The sequence below is a fragment of the Choloepus didactylus genome, chromosome 2 (assembly GCF_015220235.1).
Source record: "Choloepus didactylus isolate mChoDid1 chromosome 2, mChoDid1.pri, whole genome shotgun sequence".
Lineage (NCBI taxonomy): Eukaryota > Metazoa > Chordata > Mammalia > Pilosa > Megalonychidae > Choloepus > Choloepus didactylus.
The window spans coordinates 92,782,817-92,802,836 of record NC_051308.1 but is presented as its reverse complement, the minus strand read 5'-3'; the positions used below and the strand labels follow the sequence as shown (position 1 = coordinate 92,802,836).

The 20,020-nt window shown below is 36.9% G+C and overlaps 1 protein-coding gene across 10 annotated transcripts in view; it reads left to right on the top strand.

The window, feature by feature from the left end:
* PRRC2C (proline rich coiled-coil 2C) overlaps positions 1-14,443 on the top strand; it is a 106,246-nt gene extending 91,803 nt beyond the window's left edge. For 3 of the 10 annotated variants that reach the window (XM_037825351.1, XM_037825352.1, XM_037825350.1), the window contains exons 25-35: positions 1,190-1,391; positions 3,227-3,430; positions 4,561-4,673; positions 5,036-5,172; positions 7,125-7,356; positions 7,575-7,697; positions 8,538-8,756; positions 9,162-9,265; positions 9,660-9,786; positions 10,635-10,871; positions 12,894-14,443. In XM_037825351.1, coding sequence (XP_037681279.1) covers positions 1,190-1,391; positions 3,227-3,430; positions 4,561-4,673; positions 5,036-5,172; positions 7,125-7,356; positions 7,575-7,697; positions 8,538-8,756; positions 9,162-9,265; positions 9,660-9,786; positions 10,635-10,871; positions 12,894-13,151 — 1,956 coding nt within the window. In that variant the 3' untranslated portion in view covers positions 13,152-14,443. Of the gene's footprint in view, positions 1-1,189; positions 1,392-3,226; positions 3,431-4,560; positions 4,674-5,035; positions 5,173-7,124; positions 7,357-7,574; positions 7,698-8,537; positions 8,757-9,161; positions 9,266-9,659; positions 9,787-10,634; positions 10,872-12,398; positions 12,452-12,893 lie in introns of all 10 variants that reach the window. The other 7 variants (XM_037825358.1, XM_037825357.1, XM_037825355.1 and 4 more) reach the window with 6 other exon arrangements.
* The last annotated feature ends 5,577 nt before the right edge of the window (positions 14,444-20,020 follow it).

The window sequence follows — 20,020 nt, the reverse complement described above, 5'->3', positions numbered from 1 at the left end:
TGGTACTTCATTCACTTCTGTAAAATCTTTACTTCCTAAAAATAGTATTAAAAATGTTACTCATACAAAAGTACCCTTATTAAAATCATCACAACTGAATTGTATAGATTATTTGGGTTTTCCTCTCCATCCAGCATTTTGGTTCATAGAACTAATAAAATGAAAACTTCAAAATTTTTATATCTGTTCCCTTCCTGTTTAAGAAGCCTCAGAGTATTTGATAATCAGGATAATTCACTAGCTACTTGTAGCTTGACCCTTGAAATATGTCTGTCCAAATTGAGGTGTGCTGAGGGTGAAATAGTCACTGTATCCAAGATTTTGCTATTAAAAAAAGAATTTCAGATGTTTCAGTTTTTACCTTGATTACATGTTGAAAAGTATAGTATTTTGGGTATATTGGATTAAATGTTAATCATTATTTTTGTTTTTTTTTTTTTTTACTGTAGCTACTAGAAAATTTTAAACTTACATACATGCCTTTCATTTTAGGTCAGTTGAACAGCACTGCTCTAGATAGATTGAAATATAAGACCTGTTTCTAATTTTGAGAAACTAGGAAACTACATCTAAAACCAGGGCCACAAATATAAATGGCTGCAGCCAGTTAGAGTTACCTGAAATGTTTGATGAGATCTGGATGTGAAAAAAGTATTTCTACTGCAACCAAGCATAAAATCTTATCTAGTTACATTGCCTTTTAAAACACTGCTAACATAAATGAAAGATGCATGTCATCTGCCATTTGAGAAGCATTGACTTAAAAGGAAAAACTGAAGGAAATGGGTATTTTCTGAGGGCCTTTCCTACTAGAAGCAGAGCCTCAAATCATACCTTAAGGGGCATGGTATGGTAGTTTTCTTTCCTTATTCACTGGTTCATACTTAGATGATTGATAGAGGAGCTGAAAGCCACCAACAAGCTCTCTATAGAGATAGAATAGACACTACCATCCCCCAATCCCCAGTTTGAATAAAGGTGCAAAGATAAATAGGAACGTGAAAACTTTGAAAAGCCCCGGAATTTTAATCTTTTATTTTTGTGGTTTTTGAAAGATTTTATTTGGAATTTAGAATAAAAATATAGATACATATATTTACACGTATGTGTGTATGCGTATTTTATGAGACATACATTCTATGTTGCCATATGGATTTTTTTGCTTTAAAAAATGTCCATTTTATTGCAGATGGAGTCTGCACGCAAGGCATGGGAGAATTCTCCAACTTTAAGGGAAAAGGGATCTCCAGTAACTTCCACAGCACCTCCACTTGCAAGTGGAGTCAGCAATAGTGGTGGTGGACCAAGCCCTGCTAATTACAGTTCATTCTCAAGCGCATCAGTGCCTCAGATTCCTGTTGCTTCAGTCACTCCTACAACATCACTAACAGGTAGAAGTTTTTGACCCTTCTGTTAAAATTTTTGAATTGTTTAAAACTTTTTTTACCCTATACAAGTAATTAGGCCAGGTCAGAAATAACACAGAATCACACAGCTTTTAAATTTTTTGCAACCTGTATCTCAGTTGAAAGAGTTACTGGACTAAGTATGTTAGGGTAATGTGATTTTCTGGTGAAGAATTATGGGTCAAGATTTCCAGCCTCTGCTATTTGGCTAGATAGAATCCATTGGTTTTGTTTGTTTTTAAGGAGACTCCACCAGCACCCCTAAGTTAAAGTGTATGTATTTCTTGCTTGTTTCCTTAAGTTTTCAGTAGTGTGTAATCCTTTCATTGGACTAATTTCTAATCCTTTGCCTATAGGAACATGCACCCTTTTACCTTTTCTGCAACCATGTGTCTTCTGTTGAAAACAGAAATTTTATTCCAAGTTTTCCCAGTATTGTCGAATGCAGTAGCTCTCTAATGTTTCCAAAGTAGTGGGAGGCTCCTTTCCAACAGTTATAAAATATATGCAGCACAGAATTTACTTCCTTTGACTGGTTTTCATTTAGTGATTGCAATACTGTTTTTCAGTATTTTGGCTTACTGTCCTGTTTTTTAAGTGCCAACAAAACTGGTCTTTGTGCTGGGCTACAGTTATTTATTTTTATATTATCTGAAATCAGAATGATGTCTTAAGACAAACATAGAGATTGTATGCTACAAATTAGAATTTTAAATTAAACAGCACTCCTTTAGAAAAGTCTTCCAACTATGTCTCTCTCTTCTTTAAAACCTTTCCAAGCATTCCCCATCACCGGTTGCCAAAGTATCTTCACTTATGCTTACTAGTAATTTTAATTTTTCTAGTTTGGGCCGTGTCTGCTTTGCTGAAGGTATGTAAAGGAAATAGCAGAGTGTGGTAAGAAGATTAGGAAATGAAGGGACTAGGAAGGTTCCTAGTTCTTACTATCTACTCCTTTCTCCCAGAACTAGTTTCCCCCTACTCTTCTCTACTGGGAAGACTTTTGAACAGGAGGATTCTTGCCCGTTTATCCTACTGGTAGAGACTTAGCTGAAAGAACAGAGGCACCTGGATCTTGGTCCTCTCTCAGGTAGAACAACATCTGAGGGCAAAGTGCTGAAGATAATAATAACTGTATCTCACTTATTTTGCTCCAGTTTTGCACTCGATAAAGCTCAATAATTTGATTGACTCGTCAAAATCTAAGTTTTATAATTCTGTTTGTTTAGTGCTCCAGTTTGCTAGAGCTGCCAAAATGCAAAATACCAGAAATGGATTGGCTTTTGCAATGGAGATTTATTAGTTCACAAAATTACAGTTCTGGGGCCATGAAAATGTCCAAATTAAGACATCAAGAAGTAGATACTTTCTCTGAGGAAAAGTCTGGTGGTGTCCAGAGTACCTCTGTCAGCTGGGAAGGCACATGGCTGGGATCTGTGGGTTCTCACTTAGCTTCTCCAGGCCAAACTCTGCTTCATCTCTTAGCTTAGTGTGTCCAAATGTCTGGTTTCAATGGCTATCTCCAAAATGTCGCTGGGCATTTTCTCTGAGTATATCTGAGCTCTCATCAAAATGTCTCTGCATTTTATCCTCTCATAGAGGATGCCAGTAAACTATTGAAGACCCACCTTGAATGGGCGGGGTCACATCTCCATGGAAATGCTCTAAAGTCTATATGACTTTTTAGGAACAATTATGATCTCTCAAAAGGCTAGGCCTAGCCTTTAGTAGGTTTTCAAATATTGAATTTTACTGTGATCAACAGTGGCATTTTAAAATATGCTGTGTTTTCCCCTTGTTTTATCTCTCCCCAAATATAGGAGCTGGCACATATACTACTTCTTCTTTGAGTACAAAATCTACAACAACATCGGATCCTCCTAACATTTGTAAAGTGAAACCCCAACAGTTACAGACAAACAGCCTGCCTTCTGCAAGTCATTTTTCACAGTTAAGCTGTATGCCTTCCCTTATTGCCCAACAGCAACAGAGTCCACAAGTCTACGTGTCTCAGTCTGCAGCAGGTAGCATTTTAGGGTTGAATATTGGGAATTTAGAAAATGGAGAAATTTTTTAATGCTTGGTTTTTTTGTTTTGTTTTGTTCTGTTTTCTCAGTTAACCTTTCAAGTTTAAATTTGTTTTTGGTCTGCTTTGCAGATTTGTTCTTATGTAAAATTGAATGCTGTATCTCCTTGATAAGCATTCTGGAGCTCTTTGAGGTTGTTTTTTACATATATGTTACATATATATTGACAAATTAGTGTCTAATAATTTGCAAAATAAGTTATGTATTAATGCAGTTCTGTCAAATTACCAAAGCTTGAAAAGTTGATAATAAAATTTATGTGGAAGAATAAATATAAGAATAACAAGAAAAAAATCATGAAACGGGTGGAGAACTTGCCCTACTAAATATCACAGTGTTATTTAAGTTAAATGGTCAATAAACATTTGAAAAATACTCAAATTCACTAATGATGTAGATTCAAAGTAAAGAATAATGAGGATTTTTTTGCCTTTCAATTTGGGAAATATTAAGAAGATTGATAATATCCAGTATCTTTTATACTCAATATCAATAAAGATACTGGATTTATTAATAAGCTCTTAAAATACATTGCTAGCATGTTTCTTTTTTTTGAAAAGGCTCTTAGAAAAATTGTAGTGTGCATACCCAATGTAATAGCAAGTTGTGAAGATAAGCCCCTCCCGTGTCCCAGCAGGTTGCAAAACAGTATATAAAAAAGAAATCTGGGCAAACTTTTTAATTCTTAAATTCAGATATTCCTTTGAAATATTTTAGCAGATTCTAGTAGGTAAATTTAAAATTGGAATGGATTTGCTGTTTCATTGGGTTGGTTGGTTTTCAATTTTAGTAGACAATGTGAAATTTTACCAATTTGTAGCCCATTGCATTATATGGGTGTCTCTTCCCATCCCCTCACAAGTAAGTACTAGATTTACATTGTTTTTGTTTGCATATACCTACCTGTCTACTAGGAGTTTTGCATCTTTTCTCATTTTTAGTTTTTCCCATAGCTGTCTTAATTTCCACTCAATTAAAAATCTGCTATAAATCTTAACTTTCATTTACTATTTGGAAATTCTAAAATTTAGACCTTATTACTGCTTGTTTTTCCTGGGGGCTTGTAGCTCAAATCCCAGCTTTCTATATGGACACAAGTCATTTATTCAGTACTCAACATGCACGGCTGGCTCCACCATCCTTGGCTCAGCAACAAGGCTTCCAACCGGGTCTTTCTCAGGTAAATATCAAAGACTCATTCCATTCTATATTTGTTTCTTGGCATTCTTATGATTGTAATAGTCATCTTGGATTATAAATAATAGACTCTCTGATGTTATAATCTTAAATTAACATTGACTGCCTTGATATTAGCAAATTTAAAGCACTTTCCCAAATTTACCAAAGCTTAATAGTTAACACTGTAAAACAAGTTACTGGGTTGAAAGGAAAATTTAGATAAAAGGGAGTTTATCCATGGCATTAACTTATATTTGTTTCATGTCCCAAAGTTATATATTTACTAGTGTTGTATTTTGTGTGTATGGTGTTCATAAATAATATGTTTGTATACAGACATTTTTTTTTTCCATTATATTGCAGCCAACTTCAGTTCAGCAGATTCCAATCCCTATTTATGCACCACTGCAAAGTCAGCATCAACCTCAGCTGAGCTTGGGGGCTGGACCTGCTGTTTCCCAAGCTCAGGAATTATTCAGTTCTTCACTGCAACCATACAGGTAAATGGTTGAAATTACTTTTGTAATGTTGAAAACAGTGTAATTGCTCATCCTCCTTGCCATGATCTCTCCTATTCCTTCCTCCCCTTAAAAAAGTTAGGAGGATCCTATTATAAACTACATTAAATAATTGAGCATGTTGATTATGTATCTTGAAGCTCTGATCTGTTTATTTCAACTAGTCTTTATTGAACAAAGTCAGACATCAAAGCTTCTTGAAGAAGAGGGCAACAACAACCCCATAGCAATTAGAACGCTCAGAAAATAGGTTACTAAAGGATCTGAAAGTTTACATGCTTTCTGGCTACTAATAACTATAAATGCAAGTCCCCTTTGTATAAGAGTTGAGACATGGCAGATACCTACAGTAGAAGGTGGAGGGAGGGGTAGAATATAATAGAAGAGAGAGGAGTCAAGTGTAGACAAAGAGAAATGGTGACAGGTATGCTCTGTAGCATAGGACAAAGCTTCTTTTTGAAAGATTCCCTGAGACACACTGTAAGTTATCTCTGCAATTAGGGAAGTGATGAAACTATTCTTTATTAAATTTTCCTTCTGTATAATAGATATTTGGCCCTTCATATACATTAATTCAATTTAGTCTTCATACAACATAGAAAGTAGATTAAGTCTTCCCCATTTGATATATGAGGAGGTTGGGACTTGAAAAGGTTGGATTTTTTACCTAAGGTTATGCTACAAATAGGTGACAGAACCTGGATTCAACTCCAATTATCTGGTCTCCAACTGAATGAGGGTGGAAGGGTAGGGGTAGAAGTCAAGTGGTAGGAGCAGTGCATTGTGGTATAGCTCTGTCGTCAATACTCATGGTAATGGCTTAAAATCATTGCATTCAGGACATTGTGTTTAAGAAGGTTGCAAAGCTGTGTTTTTGGATATCTGTTTTCTTTTGATTTTAGAAGTGGTTCAGATAGAATTTCCATACTCTATAGATTAAACTTGGATTCAGTTGGTATAGTTCATTTCTTTTAGATTACCATAAATGATACTACTAAGGAAGCCAGGTTCAGCTAGTTAAACTTCCTCAAAAGAGAGCAGAATCATTAGTAAACTTGAAAAATATGACTGTCACTTTTGTGTTTTGATTTAAGATTCTTTAGTAGAATTTAGTGCATATGTATCATTAATTATGTAGCTTATTTTCTGGTCTTATTCTGTTGTTTGGTTCAATTATTCCAACAAATTCTTTGCTAGTAGAAGTAAAAACTTCACCCCAACTTGAAGTTAGAGGTAATCTCTTTCCTAATTATCACTTTTTATTCATGTGTTATTAAAATCTTGGGATTATCTTGGAATTTGTGGTAAACTTTAAAATTTCTAGTCTCGGAATGACAAATAGATTGAATCCACTACTTGCACTTATTTACCTAATTATGTAAAAATAAAGGCCTCTACCTCAAAAATGATATGGCACTTTGGGGTTAGAGCTCAGCATTATGATTTTTAAAAACCCCTTCATGGGCAATCCTGACATACAGTTAGGATGGAGAGCTACTTTTCTGCTTCATTCCACAGGGATCTTGAGTCTACTTGTAGGAAATATAAGTGGCAAAGTAATGAAATGCAAATAATAAAAATCAGGACAGTTGGTGCTATAAATTTGAATGGAATGTCACTACCAAAGGGAGAAACAGATTTCATTATGGGCTTGCTAGTGACCACATGAAATGGCAGTCATTCTTGTTGTTCAGAAGGAAAAAACCATACCAGTTCCCTGGGGAGAGCAAACTTTTTTCAGAACTTTTACATGTGGGACTTCATTCATATAAGGGGCTCTAACAAGTTATCTTGCACACAGTCTGTATTCTCTAACTCTTCTTGATTTCTGTGCTACAGTAGCTGACTATTTGGAATCCTCATTCTTAAAATTTCCCTGTTTGATATATAATTAATTTCTAATACAAAACTTTTTCTCTTTGATATTTATGTAGATCTCAACCAGCCTTTATGCAGAGCAGTCTTTCCCAGCCATCTGTAGTCCTTTCTGGCACTGCCATACACAACTTTCCAGCTGTCCAACACCAGGAACTCGCCAAGGCACAGTCAGGTCTTGCCTTTCAACAATCTTCAAATACTCAGCCAATTCCTATCTTGTACGAGCATCAGCTGGGTCAGGCATCAGGCCTAGGAAGTTCTCAACTAATTGACACTCATCTTCTCCAGGTAAGGCAGGGGCTAGAACCATGTATGTCCTTGTATTCCTATGCAGCAGATTATTTTAAGGAGACATTTTTTTAGAGAAAAAAATGTTAAAAGACACAATGAAAAAAACAAAGATTTTCTCTTGTTTTCTAATACTAAGATTTTTTGAGATTGCTTTGAAGTCATACCCTGATCTCTACATTGGCCAATTTTTCAGTCTTACTGCTGTTTCTTTCTAGGCTAGAGCAAATCTCACCCAGGCTTCAAATCTTTATTCTGGACAAGTACAACAGCCTGGTCAGACAAATTTTTACAACACTGCCCAGTCACCAAGTGCTCTCCAGCAGGTAAACTATGGCATGGTAAATTTCCTCAATTTTCTTTTTTTTTTTTTTAATTGCATTTGTTATTGTTTTGGAATCTAAATAGAACCAAGATGGGCCATAGTGTAGTGATTCCATGAATAGAAAAGTTTGAAAAACATTGCCTAGAATATACAGTTACATAAGTGTGATAGGTGGTTTACACATTAGTGCCAGAAGTGGATGGAAGACCATACAACAGACTGTAAATGACAAACACCTTTCTTAAGTATATGAGTATAATAATTTTAAATGAAAAGTTTTTTGGAACACTTACCTCCTCTAGTAATATCAGCTTACTCTTTAAAAGTTGGTAAAGGGCTGGAGGAAAGAAGCAAGTCATTTTTCTCATTAGTATTTTTGGTTGCTATTTCATTTTAGGGGATGAAATTCATAAATGTCTTATTGACATTCAAATTAAATACTATGTTTGTATGAAAATTGAGTTTCCTTCTTGTCAGAGCTGATTTTGCCTGGCTGTTTGAGAAATTGTGACTACTTAAATGTATCCTCATAATTTTGTTGTACTTTGTGGTTATTTGACATGTACTGTGGATTAACTCAATGATAATTATTTCAGTTATATAGTTTCTCTGCTTTACGTAGCATTAACTAATCCATTTTGTTGCACTTTCAGTAAAAGAATGGAGATAATAAATAGGCAAAAGATTTGTATGTGAAATAATTTAGTAGATTGATGTATTTTATTTTTTAAAATCTTAACAAAATGTATTCGAGCCGTATGCGTATATACATACATACACACACATATAGTTAATAGGGTTATTTATACAACAAATATAAGCAAATTGCTGAGGTTTTTGTTTGCTTATTTTCTAGGTGACAGTACCTTTGCCAGCATCCCAGCTTTCCTTGCCTAATTTTGGGTCTACAGGGCAACCTCTAATTGCTTTGCCTCAGACTCTTCAACCCCCGTTACAGCATACCACTCCACAGGCACAGGCCCAGAGCCTGAGTCGTTCTGCACAAGTAAGCCAGCCTTTCAGAGGATTAATCCCTGCTGGAACCCAGCATAGCATGATTGCAACCACAGGAAAAGTAAGTGAAGAGAAATTTAAATAACTTATTCAGGAATTGGAGTCCATTAAGTTAAGATAAATGCATGTTGTATATTCTGCAAAAGTAATACATCACTCTCCAGGGTATTTTAAAACCCAGTATACTTATTGCTTATCTATTTGTTTTAAATGTGTTTGGCCCGCTCTGATTTTTACTTAATGACAAAGAATTCATAAATTTTGTGCAAGAAGTGGATTCACATAGCCTCAGATTTTTTAGCCACAAATTTGGCCTGATAATTCCATAGTATTTGAAACTTATTTATAGGTTTTTTTTACTAAAGATTGTTTGCCCTTTGCTAGATTAGGCCTTCATATATAGGATGTTAAACACCGCACTCAGCTTATGGAATTTATGAAATCTTACTTTTTTTTTTTTTCTCAGATGTCTGAAATGGAACTAAAAGCCTTTGGAAGTGGCATTGATATAAAACCAGGCACACCTCCAATCAGTGGTAGAAGCACCACGCCAACATCTAGTCCCTTCCGGTAAAATGGGCATTTAAATTTGCTTACAGAATTTCAAAATTATTGATCACCGTTTGTTTGTTATATGCTTAATAAGTCACTGGTCCTGTGTTAAACACAAAAGAAGTTTATAAGACGTTCTGATAGCTTTATCTAGGATGTTAAGTTTTTGAGTTTGTTGAGAATGTATTTTTAATACTATATTTTAAGAAAAATTCTTGTCATACAGAGCAAATTTACCTCTAGTATCTTTTCTCACCTATGCCCTTCTTTTATCTCACTGCTGCCGTAATGTTTGGTAATTCACCTTGATGGCTTTTCATCAATTCCAAAGTGTTAGAGCAATGTTTCTAAGAAGATAGCAGCATTATTTACTTGGCACTACTGTACTGACCAGCAGTGGCTTCTTTCCAAGGGCTTCTTCCACAAGTCCGAACAGCCAGTCCAGCAAAATGAACAGCATTGTCTATCAGAAGCAATTCCAGTCAGCCCCTGCCACTGTGAGAATGACACAACCATTTCCTACACAGTTTGCACCTCAGGTGGGCCAATATAAGTGAGAATGAGTATTATTTACATGCAGATTATTGCTAATCCAGCTAATTCTCTGATCATATAATCTTGCCATATGTTAATCCGTCTAAAAGCACAATTTTTAATGAAAAACAGTTTCTGACTTAACAGTAAATTCATGACACTCAAATATGTTCTCTGAAATTTGTAGCTAGACACGGGTAGTAATTTTAAAGCAGACAATAGAAATAGTCAAGAGGTTCCCCACACAGCTCTGATATTTCATTTTAGTCCTGTCCTTTTATCTTTTTGAAGAAGTCTTGACTTTTCAGAGAAGGGTCCCAGTGCTTGAAGTTTCCTAGGTTTCATTTAAAGACATCTGTGTGCATTTGAGGCAAAATTTTTAAAAGATATTCTAATAAATGTATAAAAAAGTTGGCTTCCCTTCCCTTTGCTGACTGTATGAAAGTACTGTTAAAATTGATAAGAACTCTCACAAACTAGAATTGGTTCCTGAGAAAACTCTTACTTGTTAAATTTGTATTATCTTTATTCTATGTTTCGTATAGGCATGTGCATTTTCTGCAATTGCATCTTTTAAGGTACTCTAATCAGTAGGTTTTCTGTTCCCCTTCAGAATTTGCAGCTGAGATGCTAGAACCAAGTGAAGTGCCATAGCATGCATTGCCTAATTTTTCTGTTAGACTCTCCAAGCAGGCCTGTTGGTCTTTGCCCCTATTAATGGAATGGCACAATCCATACACATCCTTTCACTGACAGACTGGGCACAGATATACTCTGGGATAAGCCAACCTGGTTTAGTTGGCAATTTTTTTTTTAACAGTTCAATGTTGTATGTTTTGTTTTTTTCACTCAGATTCTCTCTCAGCCTAACCTGGTCCCTCCATTGGTAAGAGCCCCACATACTAACACCTTCCCAGCACCTGTTCAGAGGCCACCAATGGCACTGGCCAGTCAGATGCCTCCTCCGCTGACCACAGGCCTCATGAGCCATGCTCGTTTGCCACATGTAGCCAGGGGTCCTTGTGGATCACTATCTGGAGTCAGAGGTAATCAGGCCCAGGCTGCGTTGAAGGCCGAACAAGACATGAAGGTTAGTACAGCGTTGACAGCCAACAGAGCAATATTCTGTCTCTGAACCATGTCTTAAGATGCCTCTGGACCCATAACCGTATATCCAGGCATTCATTGGCTTAGACTTAACCAAGCTAACTACTTTTATTCATTCTTTTTTTATTTCCTTTTTTTTTTCTTTTTTCCCTATTTCCACCCTTCCCCTACACCCCCCCCCCCTTTTTTTTTTTGCAACTGTAGTCAGCAAACAAGATACTATTTTAAATTCTGGCCAGACAAATTACTTACAGAGTAATAGTTGAGGGAGATCTGAGTTTAAATGCTACATTTTTTAGAAGAGCAAAAAAGTAATATGCATTATTATAGGCTTCCCCATTTTTTTTTTCCTCTTTTCATTGATTTTCTTTTTTTCCCTCCTCCCTTTTTTTTTTTTTTTGTTTTCCCCCCCTTTTTATGGTTTTTTGTTGTTGTTGTTCTTTTCCCCCTTTTCCCCCCCTCCACTCCTCCCCTCTCCCCAAACTCAAGATGTAAATCATTGTCATGTCAAAACTCTCAAATGGGTAAGACATGTTACCTGTCTTGATTTTTTTTTCCCCCCTCATGAGTCATCCAAATACAGTTTTCTTTTTTGGTCTGCCGCCTGAGGTGGCTATATTCCGCAGTGTAGTGAGCAGTTGTAGATACTCAGAAAAGCACTTTGGGATCCTTCATGATGAAAGGCACTGATAAATGTGAGGTTTGCTAATCCTGAAGAGTGCCTAGGAGTCTGTGTGGGGACAGTTTTTATTGCACAAACTATCTGTCTGCCTGTACCGCCAGCTTAATAAGTTCATTTCTTAGAAATATTGCCTATTTTGTCACTATAGCAGGTCAGACTAGAACAAACAAAAGCTTCTTTCCAATAGGGAAATGTCTGTAGTAATGCTTTACTCTGAATTAGAAACATGTTTATGATAATCTTTTGAGAGAATTTTGTTGCCTGACTAAAGTTTCATTCTGGGTTGATAATCCCTTGTGTTTCTGATCCTGAGTAATCAAATATAAAGATTATCCTGCAGTAAAACCCTTGTTAGATATTATCTACTTTTATTAAGGCTGTGTGGCCAGGACTTAGTCTGTAATTACCACTAAAAGTACTGTTACATGTAGAAAGGTTTGGAAACTATTTGCCTTGGTTTCCAGTTCTGTCCCTGGCTCCTTGGCACTTGATTTTCCTGTGGTCCCATATTGAAAATGACGTTAGAGCTTTGCGGTGGGGGAGGGTACAAATGTCTTGAAAATTGCTTCAGATCTTTGGCTAATACAAATTTACCAGTATAACATGAAGAGTATTTTATTGTATGCAAGAAGTGTAGAAACCTGAGTTTTAACTGTGTATGTTACAGTGATATAATTTACAGATTGGCGTAAGTATATTCTTTGGGGCTCATAGTCAGTGAAACTAAGAAATTATCTATTTTACCAGCTCAGAATGTGGTAGGAGCTATCAGAACTTAGTGATCAAGTGAAGTTGTAGTTACTAATTTCTGATGCTCTTCCCCTGCAGAAGAGAGCTGTGGGAAGAGGACTCAGCCACAAGACATTTGGTCCTAGGTGTTGGTAATGCCACAATATAAGTGCTTCCTTTTCATTTTACTGTAGACCAAATATTGATAACTAGAAGTTTTAAGTGTTACCTATATGTTTTCAAATTTGCAAGCAGGCTCCCTAAATAAATTTTATCAGTAAGCTTTGTTCTAGAAAAAAATGCAAACCAGCAGCAAATTCTATTTTATTATTCTTTAAGATGGCAAGCTTTTAAAAGGTGGTGGGAGGTGGTCCTGTTGTTTCAAATGTAAAAATAAACCATATGGACTATTTTACAAAGATAGGAAGAAATCCATGAATTAAAAGTTGAAAGATCAATGAGGTACTTTTGGTTTGGGCCAAACCAGTGTGGGGAATAACTGATTTATGATTGGTAAAAGAATTTGAATTGAGATTGATTAACAGGCTTTGGTAATGCTGCAGCATTTTCAGTTGTTTTTTCTCATTTTTTAAGGCAAAGCAGAGAGCAGAGGTTCTTCAGTCCACGCAACGGTTCTTCTCTGAACAGCAACAGAGCAAACAGATAGGAGGCAAAGCCCAGAAAGTGGACAGTGATTCAAGTAAACCTCCTGAAACGCTGACTGACCCTCCTGGTGTCTGTCAGGAAAAAGTAGAAGAAAAGCCACCCCCTGCATCCACCATAGCCACGAAACCTGTTAGAACTGGACCAATCAAACCTCAGGCGATCAAAACCGAAGAAACAAAATCTTAAAAGGCTATGGTTTATTGCCGGGTTTGGGGGATGGGGGGAGGGAGGGGAAAGGGAGAATGAAGTCAGATATTGCCAGCAGCCAAAGGGGTAAAATGGTCTGTGACATTATTCTGTCCAGAGTTTGGAGGTGCACAAGGGACATAGGAGCAATTTATACTGACACACAGCTGCTACACCAGTAAAAGTGAGGCTTTGCAAGCTTGCACCTACTGTATAACACATGCTCTGTTGATGGCCACACATCTTCAGTCAGATATATACAGGTATGGGCACACATTCCTTGAGTGCATATAATTTAGAACTAAAATCCTTATGGTTAGATGAAAACACCAGAATATGAGAAAAATAACCACAAAGGAATAGCTCAGCCTGATCAGTGAAGTAGTCCCAGCTAAGACATCAGATGTGGTTTCTTTGCTCTCTTATGTTCTTTGGATATGGTTATAGTGTTTGTAGGCTTGGTGGTGAAGAACTGAAGATAACTGGTGCTGGATAGAGGAGCCTTATTTTTTATTATGGCAGCTTGCTATTTTTGTAACATGGTGATTGAGTTGAACACAATCAAAGTACAATGACTGATCTCCCCTTCTTCCTGGATGAGTGAGCAGATGATTAAATATTGATGTCAGCATCCTTGAATATCTCCAAATGGGCAGTGTTTGGCTACTGCTTCTGTTTGAAATGATGCTGTGTTTTGGTTGTGGCCCGAAGCTTTGGGAATTGCTACTTGGCCTCTCCTTTCTTCAACGGAGCGCTCAGCATTCGAACATGACAAATATGGCAAAATACTAGTTAGGTTGAGTCCTGCTTGCCTTCGCTCCATCATCTTTGTATGAATCACATATTTCCTTTTTTGTTTGTTTTTTTAAAACGGTTTTTAGCTGATGTTCATGAAGAGCAACGTCCTTAGAACTGTGCCGCTAATTAAAGAAAATCCTATCTAAGAAGGTGCATTTCTTCACCAGAGCTGTGTCACACCAACCTTTGGGCCCTCTGCTGGAAAAGTAGAATCAAGTCTCAAATAATGCCTTTTTAATTATATCCTTTAGTATTATAGATGTAGGACAATACTGTATCATACCTCTGTGAATGTAAAATATCTTGTACCTGCTTTATGATAGGTAGTAGTGACTGTGCTGTATCAGACCTGTTTTTAATGATGTTATTCTAGAATGTTTTCTTTCCCGATGATGATTGAGAAGCTAATAAAAAATGGGTGCCAGGTACCATAACAGTAACAGAACTTACTGTTTTCTGGGATTTTTATTTTTTACTTTTTTTGTTTCTTTTTTTTTTTTTTTTAATGGAGTGTGCTGGATGTCTCTATAATTTTGTTCAGATGACTGCAGAACCTGGAAAAGCTGTTGCTGCTATTGATGCATAACATACTGCTATTGGTCTTTTTATATAAATATATATATATATATATACATATATATATAATTTGAATTTTTGGAAACTTTAGCTGTGCTGTCAACTTTGGAAAAAAGTATCCCAGTTGTACCGTGTTGAGTTGGCATTGTACAGAAATTAACAGCCATATTGGTCTAGAAACATTAAATTTAATTTTTTTCCATTTGTACAGGGGTAATGCACTGTATTAAATATGTAAGGTCTTATCTACATGGGTTTGATTACAGAAACTAATAAAGTATTCTCTAAATAATGAACCCTGGAGCTTCTAATCCATTCCTAAATTCTGAAGCAAGAAGGTCTGTCATATGCCAAAAATGGTAACCAAAGTACATTATGTTCTAGAAGTTTATCATCCAAAGACTTGATTTCTCACTTTCAAGAACTATAAAACAAAATCGGTCAAAGCAAGTATTGTCATGGGGGATAATAGTCATGGTCTCTGTTCTCAGGGTAGCTATACCCATATTGAAAACAGTCAAGAAGGAAGGGGGAGTACTTTTTGATGATGGAAAGTGCTGGCTGTAGAAAACAGTTTCACTGTTCTTCTGGGAATAAATTGAAGGACCCAAAATAAATCTCAGTACTTATATTTCATATTTTTGTTAGCACAATCATAGACATTATCACTTGTTTAAGAAGTCAGTGAGGCATTTGTTTATCATTTACTTAGCTTTTAACATAAAGTATTGAGAGACGTTGATTGCCTAAAATGCCGCATCTAGAACTTCTGGCTTGCAGGCCCAGCTTTAGAAAAATTTGTCATTTAGTCACTAATCATATATGTGCCTTCTTTACTCATGGTTACAGTGGTTCTTAAACACTTAAATTATTCAAGTACTAGTAAGCCCTCCCTTGATCCAAGCTTTTCAGTCTAAGGTTTTGGTCAAAATACTCTATATTGATGCGATGGATAAATTTGGTGTATTAGTTTCCTATGGCTGCCAAAACAAATTACCACAAACTGGGTGGCTTAAAACAACAGAAACAAACTTGTAGTTCTGGAAGCTACAACACTGAAATCAAGGTGTCAGCAGGGCCAAGTTCCTTCCAAAGGCTCTAAAGGGGAATCTGTTCCGTATTTCTCTCCTACGTTCTGGTGGTCGCCTGCTGTCCTTGGTGTTCCTTGGCTTGCAGCTGCACACTCCAATCTCTGCCTCATCTGTCACATCACCTTCCCTCTGTATATCCTCTGTGTCTTCATCTCTCCTTATAAGGATACCAGTCATTGGATTTAGGACACATCCTAATCCAGTATGACCTTACCTTGATTACATCTACAAAAACCCTCTTTCCAGATTAGGTCACATTCACAGGTACTGATCATGCCACCAGGTGTGTGCCATCGAGTTGGTAGTATTAACTTAAAACACCACTAATACCTTGGGCCCTTGGCTAGGAACACAATGGAAAAATGGCAATAGAAGCTTATCCAGTGAAATGAGATGTTCATTTAAGCATTTCTCCACAATTTGGCCATATAAATCTTGTTCTCTGTGTTCTCTGATACATGGCAAGATAAAGCTAAAGATGCTGCAGGTAATGCTTGACAGATTTAGTCACATAAACTTCCGAACGTGTCTCTGTCCCATGAGCTGCTCTGGAAAGTTGGGACGGGGGGAAACAGAGTGTGTTTTTGTCCTTTGTTATAACAAATTGTACTTCATGATAAAAGTGATTGGGGGAGTCAGGTTGGGGAATGAGAGGAGGGCGTGGTTGAAAAAGTCAGTTACTTATTTCACATTACAAACCACAGAAAGTAAAATTCCACCCAACTCTTGAGGCAAGATGTAGAAGGTAAATGCGAACTTACCACAGGTTAGAAAGGTTGGGAATAAACAGAACCTAAATTATTAGGTTATGTGTTTTCTAACATCACCAGTGATTATCATTATGTATATTTCATAACTTAGCATTTTCAGTGTTAATTTCACATTCCCTATGCAATCCTTATGCTACCCATAGTCTGCAGTTAACCACAGTCAACCTATTTATAGATAAAGCTTTTTTTAGTGCATCTTAACTTGACACACTTAAGAATTCATTATTTTTTAGGTGCTTGAAGACATTCAACCATAAAATTTCTACTTGTGAAATGAAATAGAAAACAACAGAAAAAGGATGAAAGTGTAACATTGGCCATCTTAACATTTGCATGATGCTTCTTTTAAGAAGCCAAAAAAAAATGTTTCCTTGGCCCTTTTCCTTCCACCATATGTTGGTCTTCATTCATACTTTCGGTTGTAGGGTTGAGTCCCCTTTTGGAGCTCAAAGCAGGGGCTCTGTGGCTTTCCAGAAATACCCAGAGGACAATCACAACAGATATCAAGTCAAGAGTGCTATTGATTTTCAGACTTTCTGAGGACAACTATGGTTAGAAGCGCACATCTATGGATAGGGTGATCATGACATGATCTTTTGATTAAGGATTATGCCATTTCTTTGACAGTCTGCTAATTAGAGTCATTTTTTTTTTACATAGTCTATCCACAAAGTGTCATTTTACAGATAGTTTCCTTCAGTTTTTCCCATACCTAATTTGACAATTTTCCTAAAAGTGGAAATCGGTAAAAAAAAAAAAAAAAAAAAAAAAAGAATATAGACTTAATAGACAGCCAACTAGTTATGGGCATCAGGTAGTGTGTTATCTAGCAAGTGGGTAAATAAAGATTGGTTAAGAGCTGCTAATTTATTCCATATTGCAATGTAAGTGTAAGAAATTTATCAAAAATTTCCCTTGACAAAAAAAGATAATATGCCATCAGAGAAGGAAACCCTGCCTGAGCTGGAGAGTTTGAGCAAAAGATGAGGCTCAGGTATAATTAAGCAAGGGATCAAGTATCAATCAGGTGCCAGATGCTGGGAACATAGAAGACCGTTTCTATGTCAACACACTAGTGGGAAGGGGGGAGGTTCACATGGTGACTTGAGGTCTTCCACTGATTTTCATCACAAATACCTGGCCTCTATTTCCTTGATGTCTCAAGCTGTCTTCTGCCAGTCTAGGTTCTCTCCCTTCCCCCAACCCATATATCTATACTGGTAAACTTTATAAATTTGATTAAAAGCAAAGATTTTAGCCAGTCCTGATGGCCTTGTTTCTTAATATGTATTGACATGCTAATAAGTAGTGGAACTGGTACTTAAATTGGGATCTTACTGGATTCTGATAGCAGAAGTCAACAGTTTGCTCATCTTTAACTGAAAAGTGATTCCCAAAGTGCATTAATTTTTAGTGGAGGCTAGAGAAAGGTAATTTTCAGGTTCTGAGATAGTGTACAGGGTCAGAAAGAGTATGGGCAGATGTATTCTGGCCTTCTGGAGTTAAGATCTGCCAAGAGGTGAAATGTTCCATTTCAGTTGACTTCAGACTGTTCTGAGTAGAAAGGTATATAGTTTACTGACATAGAGCAGTGATTTGCAAAGTACACATATTGTTCAATGGAAACAGTTTGATTCTTAAATTGTTTGACTAAAGGAATTAGTGGCTAAAAAAATTATCACTAACATGTAAGACGGGTTTCAAAGAGGAGCCAGCCCTCTCAAACTTTTAAGGTATGAGAAGGCTGACAAGAAGATTGCCTCAGAAGTAAAGCCAACAGTCCCCCATGAAAGTTGACAGTGATATGCATTGGGGTGATCAATTGGGACTTAGGATTTCTATAACCTGAGAATATAAATTGGTATTATAGAGATAAGTCTCCTATTATACTGCTCAGTTACCAGAATTTTATCTCCAGCTTAAAGCATCACAGGGGAAAAGTGGAAATTACCAATAAACATCAACAACCCTTTATTTCCTCATTTGAAGCTCGGAATCAGGGAAATCGTTCAATCACTTGAACTTTTTGCCTTCCTCCCCAAAGCACATCGGGATGTAATCATTAAGCACCTAGCATGTGCCAGGCATCATCCTTGCTAGGTCTTGAATGTATGAAAGCCAAAAACAACACGATCCCACCCATCAAGGAGCTCAGTTTCCTCAGAGAGACAAGCAAAGAGAACAGTGGAAGGTGGCAAGAAGAACGGTGATAGCAGAGCAAACTTTTGGCTACCACATGTGTAAAATTAGCTTGTCTTCTTCCTCAATCCTGCCCTTTCTATGGAAAAACGCCTGCATGCCACTGTTCTTAATTACTTAGCATGTACCAATTCAATCCTGAAACCCTTATAAAGTAGGTAATCCTTTTATTCTCATTTTACATACGTGTAGAATGACTTAGATGAAGATGTGTCCTAGGATACACAGTGAGTGGAGGAGCCAGGATTTGATCCAGGCACAAGATCGTTAGCTACTAAGCCACGCTGCTTTGAATACACTGGATGTGAAGTTACTAGGTAAATAACCAAAGCAAAATTATTCAGCCTTTGTCTTAGTTTTCCCAGCTCTAAAGTTGGGATGATAATATCTTCACAGGGTTTTGATGATTAAATAAGTATATATTTAATTTATATTACTGGTGCACAATATAAGATCAGACAGAAGGAGCAAGCTTGCCACAGCCAAGAGGGACACTTTGAAGAAAGCACAGGACCTGCAGATGAGACTTTTCTTCCAAGTGTCCCTCTTGTCTGTAGCTCCTCTTCAAAACATCACTCATAGCTGCACCTGCACTGAGTTCCCTCTGCCCTTCAGCTCATTTATATGGCTCCACTGATCAAGGCCCACCCTGAATGGGTGGAGCCACGCCTTCATGGAAATTATCTCATCAGAGTTATCACCCACAGTTGGGTGAGGCACATTCCATGGAAACACTCAAAGAATTACAATCAAAATTACTGGTGCATATATATATATCTGCTTAGTATTTAGTTAGTTACAATTAAATGATTACTTAATTGCCTTGTTAAATCTATATAGTCTAAACTAACATCTGTGCTCCTCAGAAAGCTGGAATTTCCTAGAGTTAAATGACTTATGTAAATATGGGATTACGCCAGTGTTTCTCTTTCCCTCTTCAAACTACACTGAAGGGTCCTAGTTTCCTTAGAAGTGCCTCAGAGTAAAAAAGGGAAGCCAAATAATCAGTTGTGACAAATGTTCCAAACCAGTGCAAGGTGTTGGTAATGGGTGGTATTAGGATTTCTATATAAATTGGTATTATAGAGATAAGTTTCCTAATTTTTTGCAGAATTATCCTTGCCTTGATGCAAGGAGGCCAGACTTATACACTCACATTGTCCAGTTATTGCCCTGGGTGGTGGGAGCAGGGTGAGGGGGCAAACATGATCTTGGGTGAGGCACTTTCTTTCTTCAGCTAAGGGCAATTCCTGGAGAGGGCCTTGGCTCAGAGCCAACATTCCCAACAATTAGGAAATGAATGCCTCAGTCCAGAAGGGGGATCTAGGTGGTGTGCTACAGGATCCACTACAATCCATTTACTGCTAAGATATACTTGCTTCATATAATGAGATTCTGGTTGGCCTCTTCTGGGAAATACTTAAAAAGATAAGTG